Raw genomic sequence first — 19970 nt, 5'->3', positions numbered from 1 at the left:
TCAGTTCAGTTCATTTATACGGAGCCCCTAAAGCAGGGGTGTCCAAACTTTTTCCACTGAGGGCCGCACACGGAAAAATGAAAGCATGTGGGGGCCATTTTGATATTTTTCATTTTCAAACCATAACAAAATGTATGCATTTTATATTTATTTTACCTTTAGGGGCCCCGGGGACCAAAAAGGGTCTCAGTCATTAAAATGTTAAAAATAAGTCAGATTATTATTAATTTTTAATTATTTAACGCTTACAGTAAATCTCTATATTAACTTCAAGTTGATATAAAGTAATACAAATAAAAAAAAATGTTTTATGGCTTTTCCGTCAAAAACAACTTAGTTTTTTTATAGTAAAACTGAAATATTCAGTATTTGCTAATTAGAGCCCTAAAAGATCAATAATGCAGGACACCATTGATTTTAATTATTTCATATTTTTGAGTAATCACAGTGAAAAGATAAATAAAAAATCACTAAATATATTTGGGATCCAAAAGGTGCCCCACTCATAAAGTGATACATTTTTATTAGGTTTTTCTTTTACTTTCAACACTTAAGTTACGAGATCACCTTCAGATATATCTGTCCATTTTATGCTGGAGCTATTATTTTGTTTGTTTTATGCGCTTTTGTCTAAGAAAACTTTGATGTTTTTATATGGCTACTACACAATATATGCAATATTTACCACATAAAACATTTTAAAGTGAAATATTTGAAGTAATTGGAACCCTGAAAATAATTCATTATAACATGGATTTTTTGTTATTATTATTTTTTTTGAGCAATGGCAAAAAAAGAAAAATGAAGAAAGACAAAAGAAAAAAAAAAACAGCCTGCATGGCAGCTTTTGTGTCAACATTGCAACTTTTTCTCGTTAGATTTCACCTCATTCCACTTTTATTAATGTTCTTTTTTATTTTTACAATAGTATTTCCAGAATGTGTGGCGGGCCGCTAAACAATTAGCTGCGGGCCGCAAATGGCCCCCGGGCAGCACTTTGGACACCCCTGCCCTAAAGGGACATGGGGGAAATTTAGTTTTTTTAAATTTTATTTTATTTTTTTAGACATGTATCTCGTGCGCACGAGAAACTATGTTGTGCACACAAGACACGTTCTCGTGCACACAAGAAACTTTTTCTAAAGTTATAAAAAAAAAAAGTGTTTTAATTATTATTATTAATATTGTTATTTTTTTTTAGACATGTTTCTCGTGCGCATGAGAAACTTTCTTGTGTGCACGAGATACATGTCTAAAAAATAATAATAACAATAAAAATAATATATATTTTTTATAACTTTAGAAAAAGTTTCTCGTGCACACGAGGAGATACATGTCTAAAAAAAATAATAAATTAAAATGTATAATTTTTTTTTTTTTTAGACGTGTCTCGTGCGCATGAGAAACTTTCTTGTGCGCACGAGATACATGTCTAAAAAAAAAAAACATAACCAAAATAATATTTAACATTTTTTTTTTTTTTATAACTTTATAAAAAGTTTCTCGTGCGCACGAGGAGATACATGTCTAAAAAAAAAAAAAAATTAAAATGTATAATTTTTTTTTTTTTAGACGTGTCTCGTGCGCATGAGAAACTTTCTTGTGCGCACGAGAAACTCTTGTGCGCACAAGATACATGTCTAAAAAAAATAAAAATAATATAATTTTTTAATTTTTTTTTTATAACTTTATAAAAAGTTTCTCGTGCGCACGAGGAGATAATGTCTAAAAAAAAAAAAAAAAAGTATAATTTTTTTTTTCTTTTTTTAGACATGTATCTCGTGCGCATGAGAAACTTTCTTGTGCGCACGAGATACATGTCTAAAAAAAAAAAACATAACCAAAATAATATTTAACATTTTTTTTTTTTTTATAACTTTATAAAAAGTTTCTCGTGCGCACGAGGAGATACATGTCTAAAAAAAAAAAAAAATTAAAATGTATAATTTTTTTTTTTTTAGACGTGTCTCGTGCGCATGAGAAACTTTCTTGTGCGCACGAGAAACTCTTGTGCGCACAAGATACATGTCTAAAAAAAATAAAAATAATATAATTTTTTAATTTTTTTTTTATAACTTTATAAAAAGTTTCTCGTGCGCACGAGGAGATAATGTCTAAAAAAAAAAAAAAAAAGTATAATTTTTTTTTTCTTTTTTTAGACATGTATCTCGTGCGCATGAGAAACTTTCTTGTGCGCACGAGATACATGTCTAAAAAAAAAAAACATAACCAAAATAATATTTTTTTTAATTTTTTTTTTTATAACTTTATAAAAAAAGTTTCTCGTGCGCATGAGGAGATACATGTCTAAAAAAAAAAAAACGGTACAGTTGTTTTTGTTTAAATGAACACAGCAATGTGATTCTGAATAGTTTATTGTGGAGCTCTTTATTAGCATTACATCATGATGTTTAATGACGCAGCACTTTTTTGAGAGACACAGCCAACATTGGGGTTATGTTGAGCGCCTTTGGTGAAAATTCAAAGCATCCTACTTCTTGGGAGCATGGCCCGCCTTGTCGCTGACATGCTCCAGTTCGGCCATCAGGGAAGTGTCCAGTGCCGTGTCGTACTTGGCCAGGATTTTTTGGATGGGCCTCAACTTTAACCACCATTGTTCTTTCGGAATACGGTGACTGGAGAGAAAAACAGAGATCATTAAAAGGATAAAAGATGTGTTGAACCAACCAAGTATAATCAACGTTTGTTGTCGACTTTTTAATGATACGTTCCAACAGTAAAAAGTGTCCCAAGAGCCTGTTGTTGAGCATACAGTTGTTGTGTTGTGGCTTACAGTTGTTGTGTTGTGGCCTACAGTTGTTGTGTTGTGTCATACAGTTGTTGTGTTGTGGCTTACAGTTGTTGTGTTGTGGCCTACAGTTGTTGTGTTGTGTCATACAGTTGTTGTGTTGTGTCATACAGTTGTTGTGTTGTGGCTTACAGTTGTTGTGTTGTGGCCTACAGTTGTTGTGTTGTGTCATACAGTTGTTGTGTTGTGGCTTACAGTTGTTGTGTTGTGGCCTACAGTTGTTGTGTTGTGTCATACAGTTGTTGTGTTGTGTCATACAGTTGTTGTGTTGTGGCTTACAGTTGTTGTGTTGTGGCCTACAGTTGTTGTGTTGTGTCATACAGTTGTTGTGTTGTGTCATACAATTGTTGTGTTGTGTCATACAGTTGTTGTGTTGTGGCCTACAGTTGTTGTGTTGTGTCATACAGTTGTTGTGTTGTGTCATACAGTTGTTGTGTTGTGGCCTACAGTTGTTGTGTTGTGGCTTACAGTTTTTGTGTTGTGGCTTAACAGTTGTTGTGTTGTGGCTTACAGTTGTTGTGTTGTGGCATACAGTTGTCGTGCTGTGGCATACAGTTGTTGTGTTGTGGCCTACAGTTGTTGTGTTGTGGCGTTTGCAAAAGTTGTGACCTTTCTGGTCCAGCATAGACATGTGCAGATGTGTAAAACATGTAGACATGTGCAGATGTGTGAAAGGTGTAGACATGTGCAGATGTGTGAAAGGTGTAGACATGTGCAGATGTGTGAAAGGTGTAGACATGTGCAGATGTGTGAAACATGTAGACATGTGCAGATGTGTGAAAGGTGTAGACATGTGCAGATGTGTGAAAGGTGTAGACATGTGCAGATGTGTGAAAGGTGTAGACACGTGCAGATGTGTGAAAGGTGTAGACACGTGCAGATGTGTGAAAGGTGTAGACATGTGCAGATGTGTGAAAGGTGTAGACATGTGCAGATGTGTGAAAAGTGTAGACATGTGCAGATGTGTGAAAGGTGTAGACATGTGCAGATGTGTGAAAGGTGTAGACATGTGCAGATGTGTGAAAGGTGTAGACATGTGCAGATGTGTGAAAGGTGTAGACATGTGCAGATGTGTGAAAGGTGTAGACATGTGCAGATGTGTGAAAGGTGTAGACATGTGCAGATGTGTGAAAGGTGTAGACATGTGCAGATGTGTGAAAGGTGTAGACATGTGCAGATGTGTGAAAGGTGTAGACATGTGCAGATGTGTGAAAGGTGTAGACATGTGCAGATGTGTGAAAGGTGTAGACATGTGCAGATGTGTGAAAAGTGTAGACATGTGCAGATGTGTGAAAAGTGTAGACATGTGCAGATGTGTGAAAGGTGTAGACATGTGCAGATGTGTGAAAGGTGTAGACATGTGCAGATGTGTGAAAGGTGTAGACATGTGCAGATGTGTGAAAGGTGTAGACATGTGCAGATGTGTGAAAGGTGTAGACATGTGCAGATGTGTGAAAGGTGTAGACATGTGCAGATGTGTGAAAGGTGTAGACATGTGCAGATGTGTGAAAGGTGTAGACATGTGCAGATGTGTGAAAGGTGTAGACATGTGCAGATGTGTGAAAGGTGTAGACATGTGCAGATGTGTGAAAGGTGTAGACATGTGCAGATGTGTGAAAAGTGTAGACATGTGCAGATGTGTGAAAGGTGTAGACATGTGCAGATGTGTGAAAGGTGTAGACATGTGCAGATGTGTGAAAGGTGTAGACATGTGTAAAAGTCGTACTCAAAGTCTGCTTGTTCTTTAAGGTCCACCAGAGGCTGGAAGACCAAAGATCTCTTCCTCATGCCCAGCAGACACGCAGAATCCTTGGAGTTGGCAAAGACGCGCCCTGGAAGATTTGAAGTTGCAAATACAACAAACATGAACATAAGCACAACATGGTGATGACATCATTCAGGAAGTCTTTTGGTCCTCACCATGTCGGTAGCATTCCTTCAGTTTGTCAGTCAGCCAGATGACGGACTTGATCCCCATCTTGGTCGCAAAATTCCTGTCAAAGGGACTCGGGGTTCCACCCTGCAGACAAAGCAAAGGGTTTTTTTCCCCCACTGTCCGTCTTCATGCAGAGGGTGAGTTAGTTGAAGGTGACAAGTGAAGTTGACAATACCTGCTGCATATGTCCGAGTACATTCTTCCTGCAGTCAAACACACCTTTGCCCTCCTCCGAGTACAGATTGAAGAGAACCTCGGTGGTGTAGTTGGCATTGCACTTCTCGTTTCTAGGAAAAAGCCAGGGCAAAAACCCAGCAGGCTGAAGACATTGATACAACGTTGATTGTACGTACGTGTCCTTTAAAACTGACTTTGAAACAACGTTGCAATATAGTTGTATTTGTAAACTGAGACAAAGTTGATGTCTAACGTTGGATCCACGTCGTAGGTTGGGAAATGTCCAAATTTTAACGGTCAAATTAACGTCAGAACCCAACATTGAATACACGTTGTCAAAAACTATGTTGTTTCAACGTTGTATTTGTGTTGTAGAATATTGGTTGGGAAATGACCAAATTTCAATGGTCAAATCAACGTCAGAATCCAACATTGATTAAACGTTGCCAAAAAGCAAGTTTTTTCAACGTTGTATTTGTGTTGTAGAATATTGGTTGGAAATGACCAAATGTCAATGGTCAAATCAACGTCAGAACCTGACAATGAATAAACGTTGTCAAAAAGCAAGTTTTTTCAACGTTGTATTTGTGTGGTAGAATATTGGTTGGAAATGACCATAATTCAATGGTCAAATCAACGTCAGAACCCAACATTGATTAAATGTTGTCAAAAAGCATGCTTTTTCAACATTATATTTGTGTTGTAGAAACTTGGTTGGGAAATGACCATAATTCAATGGTCAAATCAACGTCACGACCTGACATTGAATAAACGTTGTCAAAAAGTATGTTGTTTCAATGTTGTAGAATATTGGTTGCATGGGAATGACCACATTTCAATGGTCAAATCAATGTCAGAAGCCAACATTGATTAAACGTTGCCAAGAAGCATGTTGTTTCAACGTTATGTTTGAGTTGCTCAACATCAGGTCCTAATTCAACGTTGTTTTAATGTCTTGTGCCTGCTGGGAAAGAATGTGTCAAGTTTTTTTTATTTGGAAAAAGATTCCATGCAGACCTTAGAATGAGTCCTCTCTTCACTGTTGTCTTCATCTTGTTTACCAGATGCTCCACGTTTAACTATAATGGCAGAAGTTAGGTAAGTACATCACACGCTGCATGCTCGTATTCTTCCCACTATAAGGCGCACAGTACATCACACGCTGCATGCTCGTATTCTTCCCACTATAAGGCGCACAGTACATCACACGCTGCATGCTCGTATTCTTCCCACTATAAGGCGCACAGTACATCACACGCTGCATGCTCGTATTCTTCCCACTATAAGGTGCACAGTACGTCACACGCTGCATGCTGGTATTCTTCCCACTATAAGGCGCACAGTACATCACACGCTGCATGCTCGTATTCTTCCCACTATAAGGCGCACAGTACATCACACGCTGCATGCTCGTATTCTTCCCACTATAAGGCGCACAGTACATCACACGCTGCATGCTCGTATTCTTCCCACTATAAGGCGCACAGTACATCACACGCTGCATGCTGGTATTCTTCCCACTATAAGGCGCACAGTACATCACACGCTGCATGCTCGTATTCTTCCCACTATAAGGCGCACAGTACATCACACGCTGCATGCTCGTATTCTTCCCACTATAAGGCGCACAGTACATCACACGCTGCATGCTCGTATTCTTCCCACTATAAGGCGCACAGTACATCACACGCTGCATGCTGGTATTCTTCCCACTATAAGGCGCACAGTACATCACACGCTGCATGCTCGTATTCTTCCCACTATAAGGCGCACAGTACATCACACGCTGCATGCTCGTATTCTTCCCACTATAAGGCGCACAGTACATCACACGCTGCATGCTCGTATTCTTCCCACTATAAGGCGCACAGTACATCACACGCTGCATGCTCGTATTCTTCCCACTATAAGGCGCACAGTACATCACACGCTGCATGCTCGTATTCTTCCCACTATAAGGCGCACAGTACATCACACGCTGCATGCTCGTATTCTTCCCACTATAAGGTGCACAGTACATCACACGCTGCATGCTCGTATTCTTCCCACTATAAGGCGCACAGTACATCACACGCTGCATGCTCGTATTCTTCCCACTATAAGGCGCACAGTACATCACACGCTGCATGCTCGTATTCTTCCCACTATAAGGCGCACAGTACATCACACGCTGCATGCTCGTATTCTTCCCACTATAAGGCGCACAGTACATCACACGCTGCATGCTCGTATTCTTCCCACTATAAGGCGCACAGTACATCACACGCTGCATGCTCGTATTCTTCCCACTATAAGGCGCACAGTACATCACACGCTGCATGCTCGTATTCTTCCCACTATAAGGCGCACAGTACATCACACGCTGCATGCTCGTATTCTTCCCACTATAAGGCGCACAGTACATCACACGCTGCATGCTCGTATTCTTCCCACTATAAGGCGCACAGTACATCACACGCTGCATGCTCGTATTCTTCCCACTATAAGGCGCACAGTACATCACACGCTGCATGCTCGTATTCTTCCCACTATAAGGCGCACAGTACATCACACGCTGCATGCTCGTATTCTTCCCACTATAAGGCGCACAGTACATCACACGCTGCATGCTGGTATTCTTCCCACTATAAGGCGCACAGTACATCACACGCTGCATGCTGGTATTCTTCCCACTATAAGGCGCACAGTACATCACACGCTGCATGCTCGTATTCTTCCCACTATAAGGCGCACAGTACATCACACGCTGCATGCTCGTATTCTTCCCACTATAAGGCGCACAGTACATCACACGCTGCATGCTCGTATTCTTCCCACTATAAGGTGCACAGTACATCACACGCTGCATGCTCGTATTCTTCCCACTATAAGGCGCACAGTACATCACACGCTGCATGCTCGTATTCTTCCCACTATAAGGCGCACAGTACGTCACACGCTGCATGCTCGTATTCTTCCCACTATAAGGCGCACAGTACATCACACGCTGCATGCTGGTATTCTTCCCACTATAAGGCGCACAGTACATCACACACTGCATGCTCGTATTCTTCCCACTATAAGGCGCACAGTACATCACACGCTGCATGCTGGTATTCTTCCCACTATAAGGCGCACAGTACGTCACACGCTGCATGCTCGTATTCTTCCCACTATAAGGCGCACAGTACATCACACGCTGCATGCTCGTATTCTTCCCACTATAAGGCGCACAGTACATCACACGCTGCATACTCGTATTCTTCCCACTATAAGGCGCACAGTACGTCACACGCTGCATGCTCGTATTCTTCCCACTATAAGGCGCACAGTACATCACACGCTGCATGCTCGTATTCTTCCCACTATAAGGTGCACAGTACGTCACACGCTGCATGCTCGTATTCTTCCCACTATAAGGCGCACAGTACATCACACGCTGCATGCTCGTATTCTTCCCACTATAAGGCGCACAGTACGTCACACGCTGCATGCTCGTATTCTTCCCACTATAAGGCGCACTTCAATTCCTTTCATTTTCTCCAAAATGGACAGTGCGCCTTACGACCCGGATTAATTCTGGTTGTGCTTACTCACCACAAAGCAATTTTATTTGGTACTTAATGATAAGTGTGATGGCAGTCACACATAAGAGATACGTGTGGACTGCACGTTGACGCCTGTTCAATAAATGACGCTATAGCAATAAAGCGAAAAACTTTGATGTGTCATTGAGAATATAGAACATTACACACGGCGCTAAAAATATGTCAAAATCTTTTAGTAGGACTTTGGTAAACTGCGAAGCCGCACCGCTTGATGGATTGTCGGCTACCATAGTCAGACGTACTGTGCTTCAACTTACATGTATTATTATGGTGTGTGTATAATAAGGACCCCAAAATGGCCCCTATTAGGATACTTATTATCTGGCCTTTTGTTTATGTATGTACCGTTCCATCCCTGATGGTCATCCTAAAGAGTGTGGAAATGAGTCCTTCCCTCTGACCTGTAGATCATGGAGTTTGAAGGGCTCCTCAAAGATGTAGGCATTATCAGCTCCAGATGCCAGGCCGGCCATGGTTGCCAGGTATCCACAGTATCCTCCCATCGTCTCAACAATGAACACTCTTCTCTTGGTACCGGCTGCAGATTGCTTAATCAGATCACATGACTAAAAGGGGCCAAGAAAGTACAAAAAATGCAGTTAAATGTTACTTTGACATGCATGCTAAAAAATTTTTTTTGATATTAATAAGTTATCATTAAATGATAATAAACCTACATTTATGGTGTTTAGTGGTGCAAGGACTACGGAGCCCCTAAAGGGACATGGGGGATTTTTTTTTTAGTATAATTATTATTTTTATTTTTATTTATTTTTTTAGACATGTATCTCGTGCGCACGAGAAACTTTTTATAAAGTTATATAAAAAAAAGGGGACGGCGTGGCGAAGTTGGTAGAGTGGCCGTGCCAGCAATCGGAGGGTTGCTGGTTACTGGGGTTCAATTCCCACCTTCTACCTTCCTAGTCACGTCCGTTGTGTCCTTGGGCAAGACACTTCACCCTTGCTCCTGATGGGTGCTGGTTAGCACCTTGCATGGCAGCTCCCGCCATCAGTGTGTGAATGTGTGTGTGAATGTGTGTGTCAATGTGTGTGTGAATGTGTGTGTGAATGTGGAAATAGTGTCAAAGTGCTTTGAGTACCTTGAAGGTAGAAAAGCGCTATACAAGTATAACCCATTTATCATTTATTTATAAAAAAAAAGAAATGTTTTATTTTTATATTTTTTTTAATATTTTTTTTTCAGACATGTATCGCAACAGAAACTCTCGTGCGCAAGAGATACGTCTAAAAAAAAAAAAAACATTTTTTTTTTTTTTTTTATAACTTTATAAAAAGTTTCTCGAGATAGTTTCTCATGCGCACGAGATACATGTCTTAAAAAAATAAATAAATAAATAAATAAATTGACAAAAATACATTTCCCTCATGTCCCTTTAGGGGCTCCGTAAAGGACAAATTGTGAAGCAAAATTAAAATTAAATCAAGTAGAAATTGATAGAGTATATGAAACTAAATGTGTGAATGTGTGTGTGAATGTGTGAATGTGGAAATAGTGTCAAAGCGCTTTGAGTACCTTGAAGGTAGAAAAGCACTATACAAGTATAACCCATTTATCATTTATTTATAAAAAAAAAAGAAATCTTTTATTTTTATATTTTTTAAAATTTTTTTTAAGACATGTTTCTCGTGCGCACAAGAAACTATCTCGAGAAACTTTTTATAAAGTTATAAAAAAAAAATTTTTTTTTTTTTTTTAGACATGTATCGCAACAGAAACTCTCGTGCGCAAGAGATAGTTTAAAAAAAAAAAAATGTATTACATTTTTTTTAATTTTTTTTTTTATAACTTTATAAAAAGTTTCTCGAGATAGTTTCTCATGCGCACGAGATACATGTCTTAAAAAAAATAAAAAATAAAAATAAAAATTGACAAAAATAAATTTCCCCCATGTCCCTTTAGGGGCTCCGTAAAGGACAAATTGTGAAGCAAAATTAAAATTAAATCAAGTAGAAATTGATAGAGTATATGAAACTAAATTCTTGGGAATAATAATTGATCATAAATTATGTTGGAAACCGCATATTGAATATATAAAGGGAAAAATATCCAAATCCATTGCTATTCTTTATAAAGTAAGACATGCTGAATATGTTATATTATAATATTCTTTTATTTTTTCATATTTAACATATTGTGTTGAAGTTTGGGGAAATGTTTATAAAACAAACATTGAGCCAATAATTAAACTTCAAAAAAGGGTCATTAGAATAATACACAAAGCGTGCTACTATGACCATACCAATCCATTATTTATAAGTTCTAATGCAAGGGTGTCAAACTCATGTTCATTTTGGGCCACATTGCAGTAATGGTTGCTTTCAGAGGGCCGCTTTTTTAAGATGAATTGACATTATGCATGCGGGTAATGTAAGCTGTGATTAATCATGTTTAATCGAAATGCATATGACTTAGACTCAGACAAACTTTATTGATCCACAAGGGACATATGATTATTATTTGTATACTTTTACACTTACACACTTTTCCACCACTTGTGGCAGTAATGACAATCTCAAACCAACAGAGGAAGTCTGAAATTAAAGTTATAGAGAAGTTACTTAAGCGCAAAAATTACGACGCAAGTGTTGAAGCTGTATTTTCATTTAATTATTAGAGTTTTTTTATTAGATTGTTTTAAAATCATAAATAAAGGTGACAAGCATATATTTAACAATTTGTTTTTATCTCACTAAAATAGTTTTGCAATACAGTACCGTATTTTTCGGACTATAAGTCGCAGTTTTTTTCATAGTTTGGCCGGGGGTGCGACTTATACTCAGGAGCGACTTATGTGTGAAATGATGAACACATTAGCGTAAAATATGAAATAATATTATTGATGTCATTGACGTAAGAGACTAGACGTATAAGATTTCATGGGATTTAGCGATTAGGAGTGACAGATTGTTTGGTAAACGTATAGCATGTTCTATATGTTATAGTTATTTGAATGACTCTTACCATAATATGTGAGGTTAACATACCAGTTGGTTATTTATGCCTCATATAACGTACACTTATTCAGCCTGTTGTTCACTATTCTTTACACATTTTAAATTGCCTTTCAAATGTCTATTCTTGCTGTTGGCTTTTAGCAAATAAATGTCCCCCAAAAATGCGACTTATACTCCAGTGCGACTTATATATGTTTTTTTCCTTCTTTATTATGCATTTTCGGCCGGTGCGACTTATACTCCGGAGCGACTTATACTCCGAAAAATACGGTATATAATAATATAATTGGCATGATCAGATAATATTAAAGTTTAAAATATGCATTTTTTTTCTGTCAAATTGAAAGAACGAATGCATTTAGTTTTAAAAATACATATATTTGTTATTGAAACCCCAGGCTTTCCAGGCTTTCGCGGGCCACATAGAATAATGTAGCGGGCCAGAGCTGGCCCCCGGGCCTTGAGTTTGACACCTGTGTTCTAATGTGTTAACATTTTTCAGATATTGTGTTTTTAAAAACAACGGAAATTGTGTTTGGAGTAAAGAACAACAGCCTTCCAGCTTGTATTCTTAGGTTATATCAATTAAGAGGAGAAAACTATAAAAATGTTATTTAAAAATAACATTTAAAAATGTTATTTTAAAAATAAAAATGTTATTTATTTATTTATTTTTTTTACAAAAAGAACATAAAACATAAAAATATTACAAACTATATCTGTGGACGGGTCTAAAGCTGCTGAAAAATTAAACCGTTGAAAGTATAAAAAAAAAAAATAGATTAATTAATTAAAAAAAGAATATATGATTTATGGTTATGACACTTTTTTGAACATGTTCGTTTTTCAGCTAAGAAGGTATCGCTATCGTGAGTTTTTGGAAGAAAACTCTCATTGCTCCAAATATAATAAAGCATCAACATCAGTGTTATGAATTATTGACCCATTAAAGACTGTAATTAGCTTATCTTAAGTATTCCACTTTGCAACTAAAGTTTAGAAAAAAATGGCATATTTTATTTTTTTTCTCATATTAAAACATTTATGGTATATAATAATATAATTGGCATGATCAGATAATATTAAAGTTTAAAATATGCATTTTTTTTCTGTCAAATTGAAAGAACGAATGCATTTAATTAAAAAAAATAAAAATAAATATTTTATTGAAACCCCAGGCTTTCCAGGCTTTCGAGGGCCACATAGAATAATGTAGCGGGCCAGAGCTGGCCCCCGGGCCTTGAGTTTGACCCCTGTGTTCTAATGTGTTAACATTTTTCAGATATTGTGTTTTTAAAAACAACGGAAATTGTGTTTGGAGTAAAGAACAACAGCCTTCCAGCTTGTATTCTTAGGTTATATCAATTAAGAGGAGAAAACTATAATTTACGGGGGATATTGATTTTTGAAACATGTAAAGTAAGAAGGAATATAAAATATAAATGTATTTCAGTTTTAGGAGTTAAAGGGTGGAACAAGCTCAGTGATGAGTTGAAGACGTGTAGTTCTTTGTTAAGGTTTAAAGGCCTACTGAAAGCCACTACTAGCGACCACGCAGTCTGATAGTTTATATATCAATGATGACATCTTAACATTGCAACACATGCCAATACGGCCGGGTTAACTTATAAAGTGACATTTTAAAATTCCCTCTAAACTTCCGCTTGAAAACGTCTTTGGGTGATGACGTATGCGCGTGACGTCAATCGTTGAAACGGAAGTATTCGGACGCCATTGAATCCAATACAAAAAGCTCTGTTTTCATCTCAAAATTCCACAGTATTCTGGACATCTGTGTTGGTGAATCTGTTGCAATTTGTTTAAGGAACAATGAAGACTGCAAAGAAGAAAGCTGTAGGTGGGATCGGTGTATTAGCAGCTGGCTGTAGCAACACAACCAGGAGGACAGAGATGGATAGCAGATGCGCTAGCCGCCGAACTCACCTTAACTTCCTCCGTCTCGCCGACCGCATCTGTGATCGGGTGAAGTCCTTCGTCGCACCGTCGATCGCTGGAACGCAGGTGAGCAGGGGTGTTGATGAGCAGATGAGGGCTGGCTGGCGTAGGTGGATAGCTAATGTTTTTAGCATAGCTCTGTGAGGTCCGGTTGCTAAGTTAGCTTCAATGGCGTCGTTAGCAACAGCATTGTTAATCTTCACCAGGCTGGAAAGTATTAACCGTGTAGTTACATGTCCATGGTTTAATAGTATTGTTGATCTTCTGTCTATCCTTCCAGTCAGGGGTTTATTTATTTTGTTTCTATCTGCAGTTAAGCACGATGCTATCACGTTAGCTCTGTCGCTAATGTATTTCGCCGATGTATTGTCGTGGAGATAAAAGTCACTGTGAATGTCCATTTGGCGTTCTGGACTCTCATTTTCAAGAGGATATAGTATCCCAGGTGGTTTCAAATACAAATCCGTGATCCACAATAGAAAAAGGAGAAAGTGTGGAATCCAATGAGCCAGCTTGTACCTAAGTTACGGTCAGAGAGAAAAAAGATATGTCTTGCACTGCATTCTAGTCCTTCACTCTAACGTTCCTCATCCACAAATCTTTCATCCTCGCTCAAATTATTGGGGTAATCGTCGCTTTCTCGGTCCGAATCACTCTAGCTGCATTGAAAACAACGGGGAAATGTGAGGAGACTTTCAACTGTTGACGTCACGCTACTTCCGCTACAAGCGAGGCTTTTTTTTATCAGCGACCAAAAGTTGCAACTTTATCGTCGATGTTCTCTACTAAATCCTTTCAGCAAAAATATGGCAATATCGCCAAATGATCAAGTATGACACATAGAATGGATCTGCTATCCCCGTTTGAATAAAAACAATTCATTTCAGTAGGCCTTTAAGAAAGCCTTGAAAGGTGAGATAATGGAAAATGATCAAATATAGTAACAATTACTTTCATCTCATTGATTTTTTGAACGTTGATGTTCCAGGCCATCTAATTTTTCGTGAATGTATAGGATAAGCCTTGGCTTCAGCCAATTCCTTTTTCTTTTTGTGTGTGTATGATTGTTAATATCTATAATCTGTGCTGTTAAATTGATCACACAGAATGGTTGATTATAAACTCATTTCATTGGTTGATGTTTGTGCTGAGAATATACCGTAGTTATGGTGTTTAGAGCAGTGTCGCAGCCAATGCTGAAGGCAGTTCCGGGAACGTTGTTGGACACGGTTGCGGGTATGACGACAAGCGGGATGCACAATTCCTCATAAGTGTCTCGAGCGTGCACCATCTCCAGACCCCCAACGAAAGCCTGGTGTAGAACAAGGCACCAGAGAGTAAATTCACAAGTCGGACGGATGGTTGTGGGTAAAAATGACCACGGCTGCTCACCTCAAAGCCTCCAACAATAACAACGCCATGGATGTTGAACTTGGTGATGCTCTGACAGATCTCCTTCAGGCACGCACTTGGCTGGGATCTTCAAGACAAAGGAAGCACGCACACTGCACAAACTCTTTCCATTTTACCGTCAAAACGTACAATTTATACAGTATATGTTCAAAAACTCACGGGCAATTAGTTCCAAAGACGTTTTGTTTTATGGCGGCCATGTTTTTGAACCAATCTCTCTCAAACTTTACAAACATGTGCTTGCCAGTCCAATAAAAGTAGGTGCCACATTTGGTAGTGATTGGGCTAGACAACTTGAAGTTACAATGAGCCTTTTGTAGAGCGCATTGAGCTTTGTGAGAAATTACAAGTCAATTCGACTTTAGGGTTTAACGCTTGAGTCTCCTTTGCACAAAAAATATTGAGATTTTCTGAAATGTACTTTCCATCTACGACAAATCCGTTAAATCTAAAGGTCTGAGGACCCAAGACCTTCTTGCAGTGAAGCACAGGTGCTAACCACTGTGCCACCGTCCTGCCTCGTGCTGAAACCTAATGTCATATATTCCCCTCTGAAATTATTTTATAATATTGCATATTTGGTGCTTTTCCCTTGATAAAATTTTTTTTGGTTTTTATTTTTACAAAAAGACAATAAACATAAAAGCCCCCCCCAAAAATTAATCAAATAACTTTGGATAGATCTGAAACTGCTGAAAGATTTAAGCGTTAAAAGTTTTGAAGAAAAATAAAAATCGTATATGACTTAATTATAACCTTTTTAATGAGGTTGTCCGTTTTTCGGCAAGGAGGGATAGTGTGAGTTTTTAGGAAAAACTGTCATTGTTCCAAAAATAATAATGCATCAACATCAGTGTTGTTATGATTTATTGACCTATTTAAGGGCTATAATTACCTAATTTAAAGTATTACACTTAGCAACTCAATTTTGGACAGTATTGCATATTTTATGTTTTTTTCCTTAAAATAAAAATGTTATTTTTTTGTTTTTTTTTACAAAAAGAACATGAAACATAAAAATATTACAAATTATATCTGTGGATGAGTCTAAAGCTGCTGAACAAATTAAAACCGTTGAAAGTAAAAAAAAAAGGTCAAATTAAATTAAAAAAAAAGAATATATGATTTATGGTTACGACACTTTTTTGAACATGTTCGTTTTTCAGCTAAGGAGGTTCGATATCGTGAGTTTTTGGAAAAAACTGTCATTGTTCCAAAAATAATAATGCATCAACATCAGTGTTGTTATGATTTATTGACCTATTTAAAGGCTATAATTACCTAATTTAAAGTATTACACTTTGCAACTCAATTTTGGACAATATTGCATATTTTATGTTTTTTCCTTAAAATACTTTTTTTTTTTTTTTTACAAAAAGAACATGAAACATAAAAATATTACAAACTATATCTGTGGACGTGTCTAAAGCTGCAGAAAAATTAAACTGTTGAAAGTATAAAAAAATAAATAAATGAATTAAAAAAAGAATATATGATTTATGGTTACGACACTTTTTTGAACATGTTAGTTTTTCAGCTAAGAAGGTATCGATATCGTGAGTTTTTGGAAGAAAACTCTCATTGCTCCAAATATAATAAAGCATCAACATCAGTGTTATGAATTATTGACCCACTAATTAGCTTATCTTAAGTATTCCACTTTACAACTAAAGTTTGGAAAAAAAATGGGATATTTTATGTTTTTTCCCATATTAAAACATTTTTTGTTTGTTTGTTTTTTACAAAAAAAACATGTTATGTTTTTCGCCATATACATTTTTTTTTGTTTTTAATTTTTTTTTTTACAAAAAGACCATGAAACATAAACAAATATAACAAATATATAACAACTTTATATCTGTGGATAGGTCTAAAACTGCTGAAAAAATGTGAACCGTTGAAAGTAAAAAAAAAAAACAGAATATATGACTGATGTACTACAACACCTTTTTGAATGTGCCCGTTTTTGGAAGAAAACTCTCATTGTTCCAAAAATAATAAAGCATCAAAATCAGTGTTGTTATTAATTATTGATCTAATAAAGTCTGTAATTACCTCATCCAAAGGATTCCACTTTGCAACTTGTTTTTGGAAATTATGCAGATTTTGTGTTTTTCCCATTATAGAATTTTTTTGTTGTTTGTTTGTTTTGTTTTTTATATTCAAAAAGGGCCAAAAACATAAAAAATACAAATACATACAAACTTTGTATCTATGGATAGGTCTGAAGGTGCTGAAGAATTTAAAGTCTGAGCTATGACACTTTTTTGAGCGTGTCCGTTTTTCATTGCTTAGGAGGCTTAACGTACAAACTACAAAAGCAGTGAAGTTGTCACGTTGTGTAAATGCTAAATAAAAAGAGAATACAACAAATCCTTTTCAACTTATATTCATTTGAATAGACTGCAAAGACAAGATATTTAACGTTCAAACTGGAAAACGTTATTTTTTGTAAATATTAACTAATTTGGAATTTGATGCCTGCAACATGTTTCAAAAAAGCTGGCACAAGTGGCAAAAAAGACTGAGAAAGTTGACACTTATTTGGAACATCCCACAGGTGAACAGGCTAATTGGGAACAGGTGGGTGCCATGATTGGGTATAAAAGCAGCTTCCATGAAATGCTCAGTCGTTCACAAACAAGGACGGGGCGAGGGTCACCACTTTGTCAACAAATGCCTGAGCAAATTGTTTAAAAACAACATTTCTCAAGCAGCTATTGCAAGGAATTTAAGGATTTCACCATCTATGGTCCGTAATATCATCAAAAGGTTCAGAGAATCTGGAGAAATCACTGCAACCAACATTGAATGCCCGTGACCTTCAATCCCTCAGGCGGTACGGCATCAAAAACCGACATCAGTGTGTAAAGGATATCACCACATGGGCTCGGGAACACTTCAGAAAACCACTGTCAGTAGCTACAGTCGGTCGCTACATCTGTAAGTGCAAGTTAAAACTCTACTATGCAAAGCCAAAGCCATTTATCAACAACACCCGACATGATGCAAAGTGGAAAAGTGTTCTGTGGTCTGACGAGTCCACATTTCAAATTGTTTTTGGAAACTGTGGACGTCGTGTCGTCCGGACCAAAGAGGAAAAAAACCATCCGTTTTTTGCAACGTGTTGCTACCATTCAATTCTAAGTTAATGATTATTTACAAAAAATAACAAAGTTTTCCAGTTGGAACATTAAATATTTTGTCCTTGCAGTCTATTCAATTGAATATAGGCTGAAAAGGATTTGCAAATCATTGTATTCTGTTTTTATTTACAAATTACACAATGTGCCAACTTCACTGCTTTTGTGTTTTGTAGTTTTGAATGAATTTGACAGTTTGGACATTGAAACAACAGCACAAGCAGGTTTGTATGTCTGGACAAATGTTCCTTCTGAGTGAGTCAGGAGTACAAAAGTTGAATGAATTTGACAGTTTGGACATTGAAACAATAGCACAAGCAGGTTTGTATGTCTGGACAAATGTTCCTCCTGAGTGAGTCAGGAGTAGAAAAGTTGAATGAATTTGACAGTTTGGACATTGAAACAATAGCACAAGCAGGTTTGTATGTCTGGACAAATGTTCCTCCTGAGTGAGTCAGGAGTACAAAAGTTGAATGAATTTGACAGTTTGGACATTGAAACAACAGCACAAGCAGGTTTGTATGTCTGGACAAATGTTCCTCCTGAGTGAGTCAGGAGTACAAAAGTTGAATGAATTTGACAGTTTGGACATTGAAACAACAGCACAAGCAGGTTTGTATGTCTGGACAAATGTTCCTCCTGAGTGAGTCAGGAGTACAAAAGTTGAATGAATTTGACTGTTTGGACATTGAAACAACAGCACAAGCAGGTTTGTATGTCTGGACAAATGTTCCTTCTGAGTGAGTCAGGAGTACAAAAGTTGAATGAATTTGACAGTTTGGACATTGAAACAACAGCACAAGCAGGTTTGTATGTCTGGACAAATGTTCCTCCTGAGTGAGTCAGGAGTAGAAAAGTGACATATTGCCGTCTTACCTCTTGGTGCCAAGAAGGGAGCCACCCTTTCCGATCCATCCAGCCACTCCAGTCCAACCAATAGACTCGATCTGTGCAGGGAACGTGAGCGTGGTCATGCTCCAAACAATTCCCCGTATAGGAAGACTCTCAAACTCTTACCATCCCGTTGGCAAAGCCCTCGAATCCATCGTGCACGGCCAGCATTTGGTGACCCTGCAGGAGGCCGGTTCTGACCACCGAACGCACCGCGGCGTTCATCCCGGCACACGGGGCCCCCACATTCAGTACGGCGATGTTGATATTACTCTGGCACGGTCACAGAGACATGTGTCAGAAACACAACACCCAATGCATCCCAAGTCAGGGTCATACCTTCACATCTGGAGGGTGGACGTGGGACAGCATTTTGTAGGTGTTCCAGTTGTGCTCGAAGCTCCTGTTGAGGAAAGAGTTGCAAAGATGCAAAAACATACCAAAAAAACAGACCACTTCAGGAATGTGAACTGAGAACAAAAAGGTGGATGTCTCACTTTCCCCTGAGCTTCACTGCATCTTCAAATCTTTTTTCGGACATGGCTGTGGTGACGTCCTTCGTCTGTGAATGTGACATAGGCAAGTTTTTACATCATGTTTCCATTAGACCTCCCAAGTCAAATACTCCAAATGTGCACTTACAAACCCCGTTTCCATAGGAGTTGGGAAATGGTGTTAGATGTAAATATAAACAATGATTTGCAAATCCTTTTCAAGCCATATTCAGTTGAATATGCTACAAAGACAACATATTTCATGTTCAAACTCAGCAACTTTTTTTTGTGCAAATCATTGTATTCCATTTATATTTACATCCAACACCATTTCCCAACTCATATGGAAACGGGGTTTGTAGATCAGGGGGCGGCAACACAAAATGTTGAAAGAGCCATATTGGAACAAAAATTCAACAACAACAAAATCTGTCTGGAGCCGCAAAAAATTAAAAGCCTTATATAAGTGTTATAATGAAGGCAACACATGATGTAAGTGTCTATATTAGACTACTATCAAAATGACTTTAAAAGTCTTATATAAGTGTTATAATGAAGGCAACACATGATGTAAGTGTCTATATTAGC

At 37.6% G+C, this 19970-nt stretch overlaps 1 protein-coding gene across 1 annotated transcript in view; it reads right to left on the bottom strand.

Moving 5' to 3' along the window:
* Nucleotides 1-2359: 2359 nt before the first annotated feature.
* Nucleotides 2360-19970, bottom strand: part of LOC133643415 (ATP-dependent 6-phosphofructokinase, muscle type-like) — a 37881-nt gene continuing 20270 nt past the window's right edge. The window contains exons 11-22 of the mRNA XM_062037977.1: nt 19386-19450; nt 19228-19291; nt 19015-19161; nt 18874-18944; nt 14834-14921; nt 14601-14753; nt 8911-9075; nt 5940-6001; nt 4921-5032; nt 4730-4829; nt 4536-4641; nt 2360-2636 (exon numbers count right to left, since the gene is read on the bottom strand). Coding sequence (XP_061893961.1) covers nt 2492-2636; nt 4536-4641; nt 4730-4829; nt 4921-5032; nt 5940-6001; nt 8911-9075; nt 14601-14753; nt 14834-14921; nt 18874-18944; nt 19015-19161; nt 19228-19291; nt 19386-19450 — 1278 coding nt within the window. The 3' untranslated portion in view covers nt 2360-2491. The remainder of the gene's footprint in view (nt 2637-4535; nt 4642-4729; nt 4830-4920; nt 5033-5939; nt 6002-8910; nt 9076-14600; nt 14754-14833; nt 14922-18873; nt 18945-19014; nt 19162-19227; nt 19292-19385; nt 19451-19970) is intronic.

Source organism: Entelurus aequoreus, linkage group LG26 (genome assembly GCF_033978785.1).
Source record: "Entelurus aequoreus isolate RoL-2023_Sb linkage group LG26, RoL_Eaeq_v1.1, whole genome shotgun sequence".
Lineage (NCBI taxonomy): Eukaryota > Metazoa > Chordata > Actinopteri > Syngnathiformes > Syngnathidae > Entelurus > Entelurus aequoreus.
This window is presented reverse-complemented; position numbering and strand designations above follow the sequence as displayed.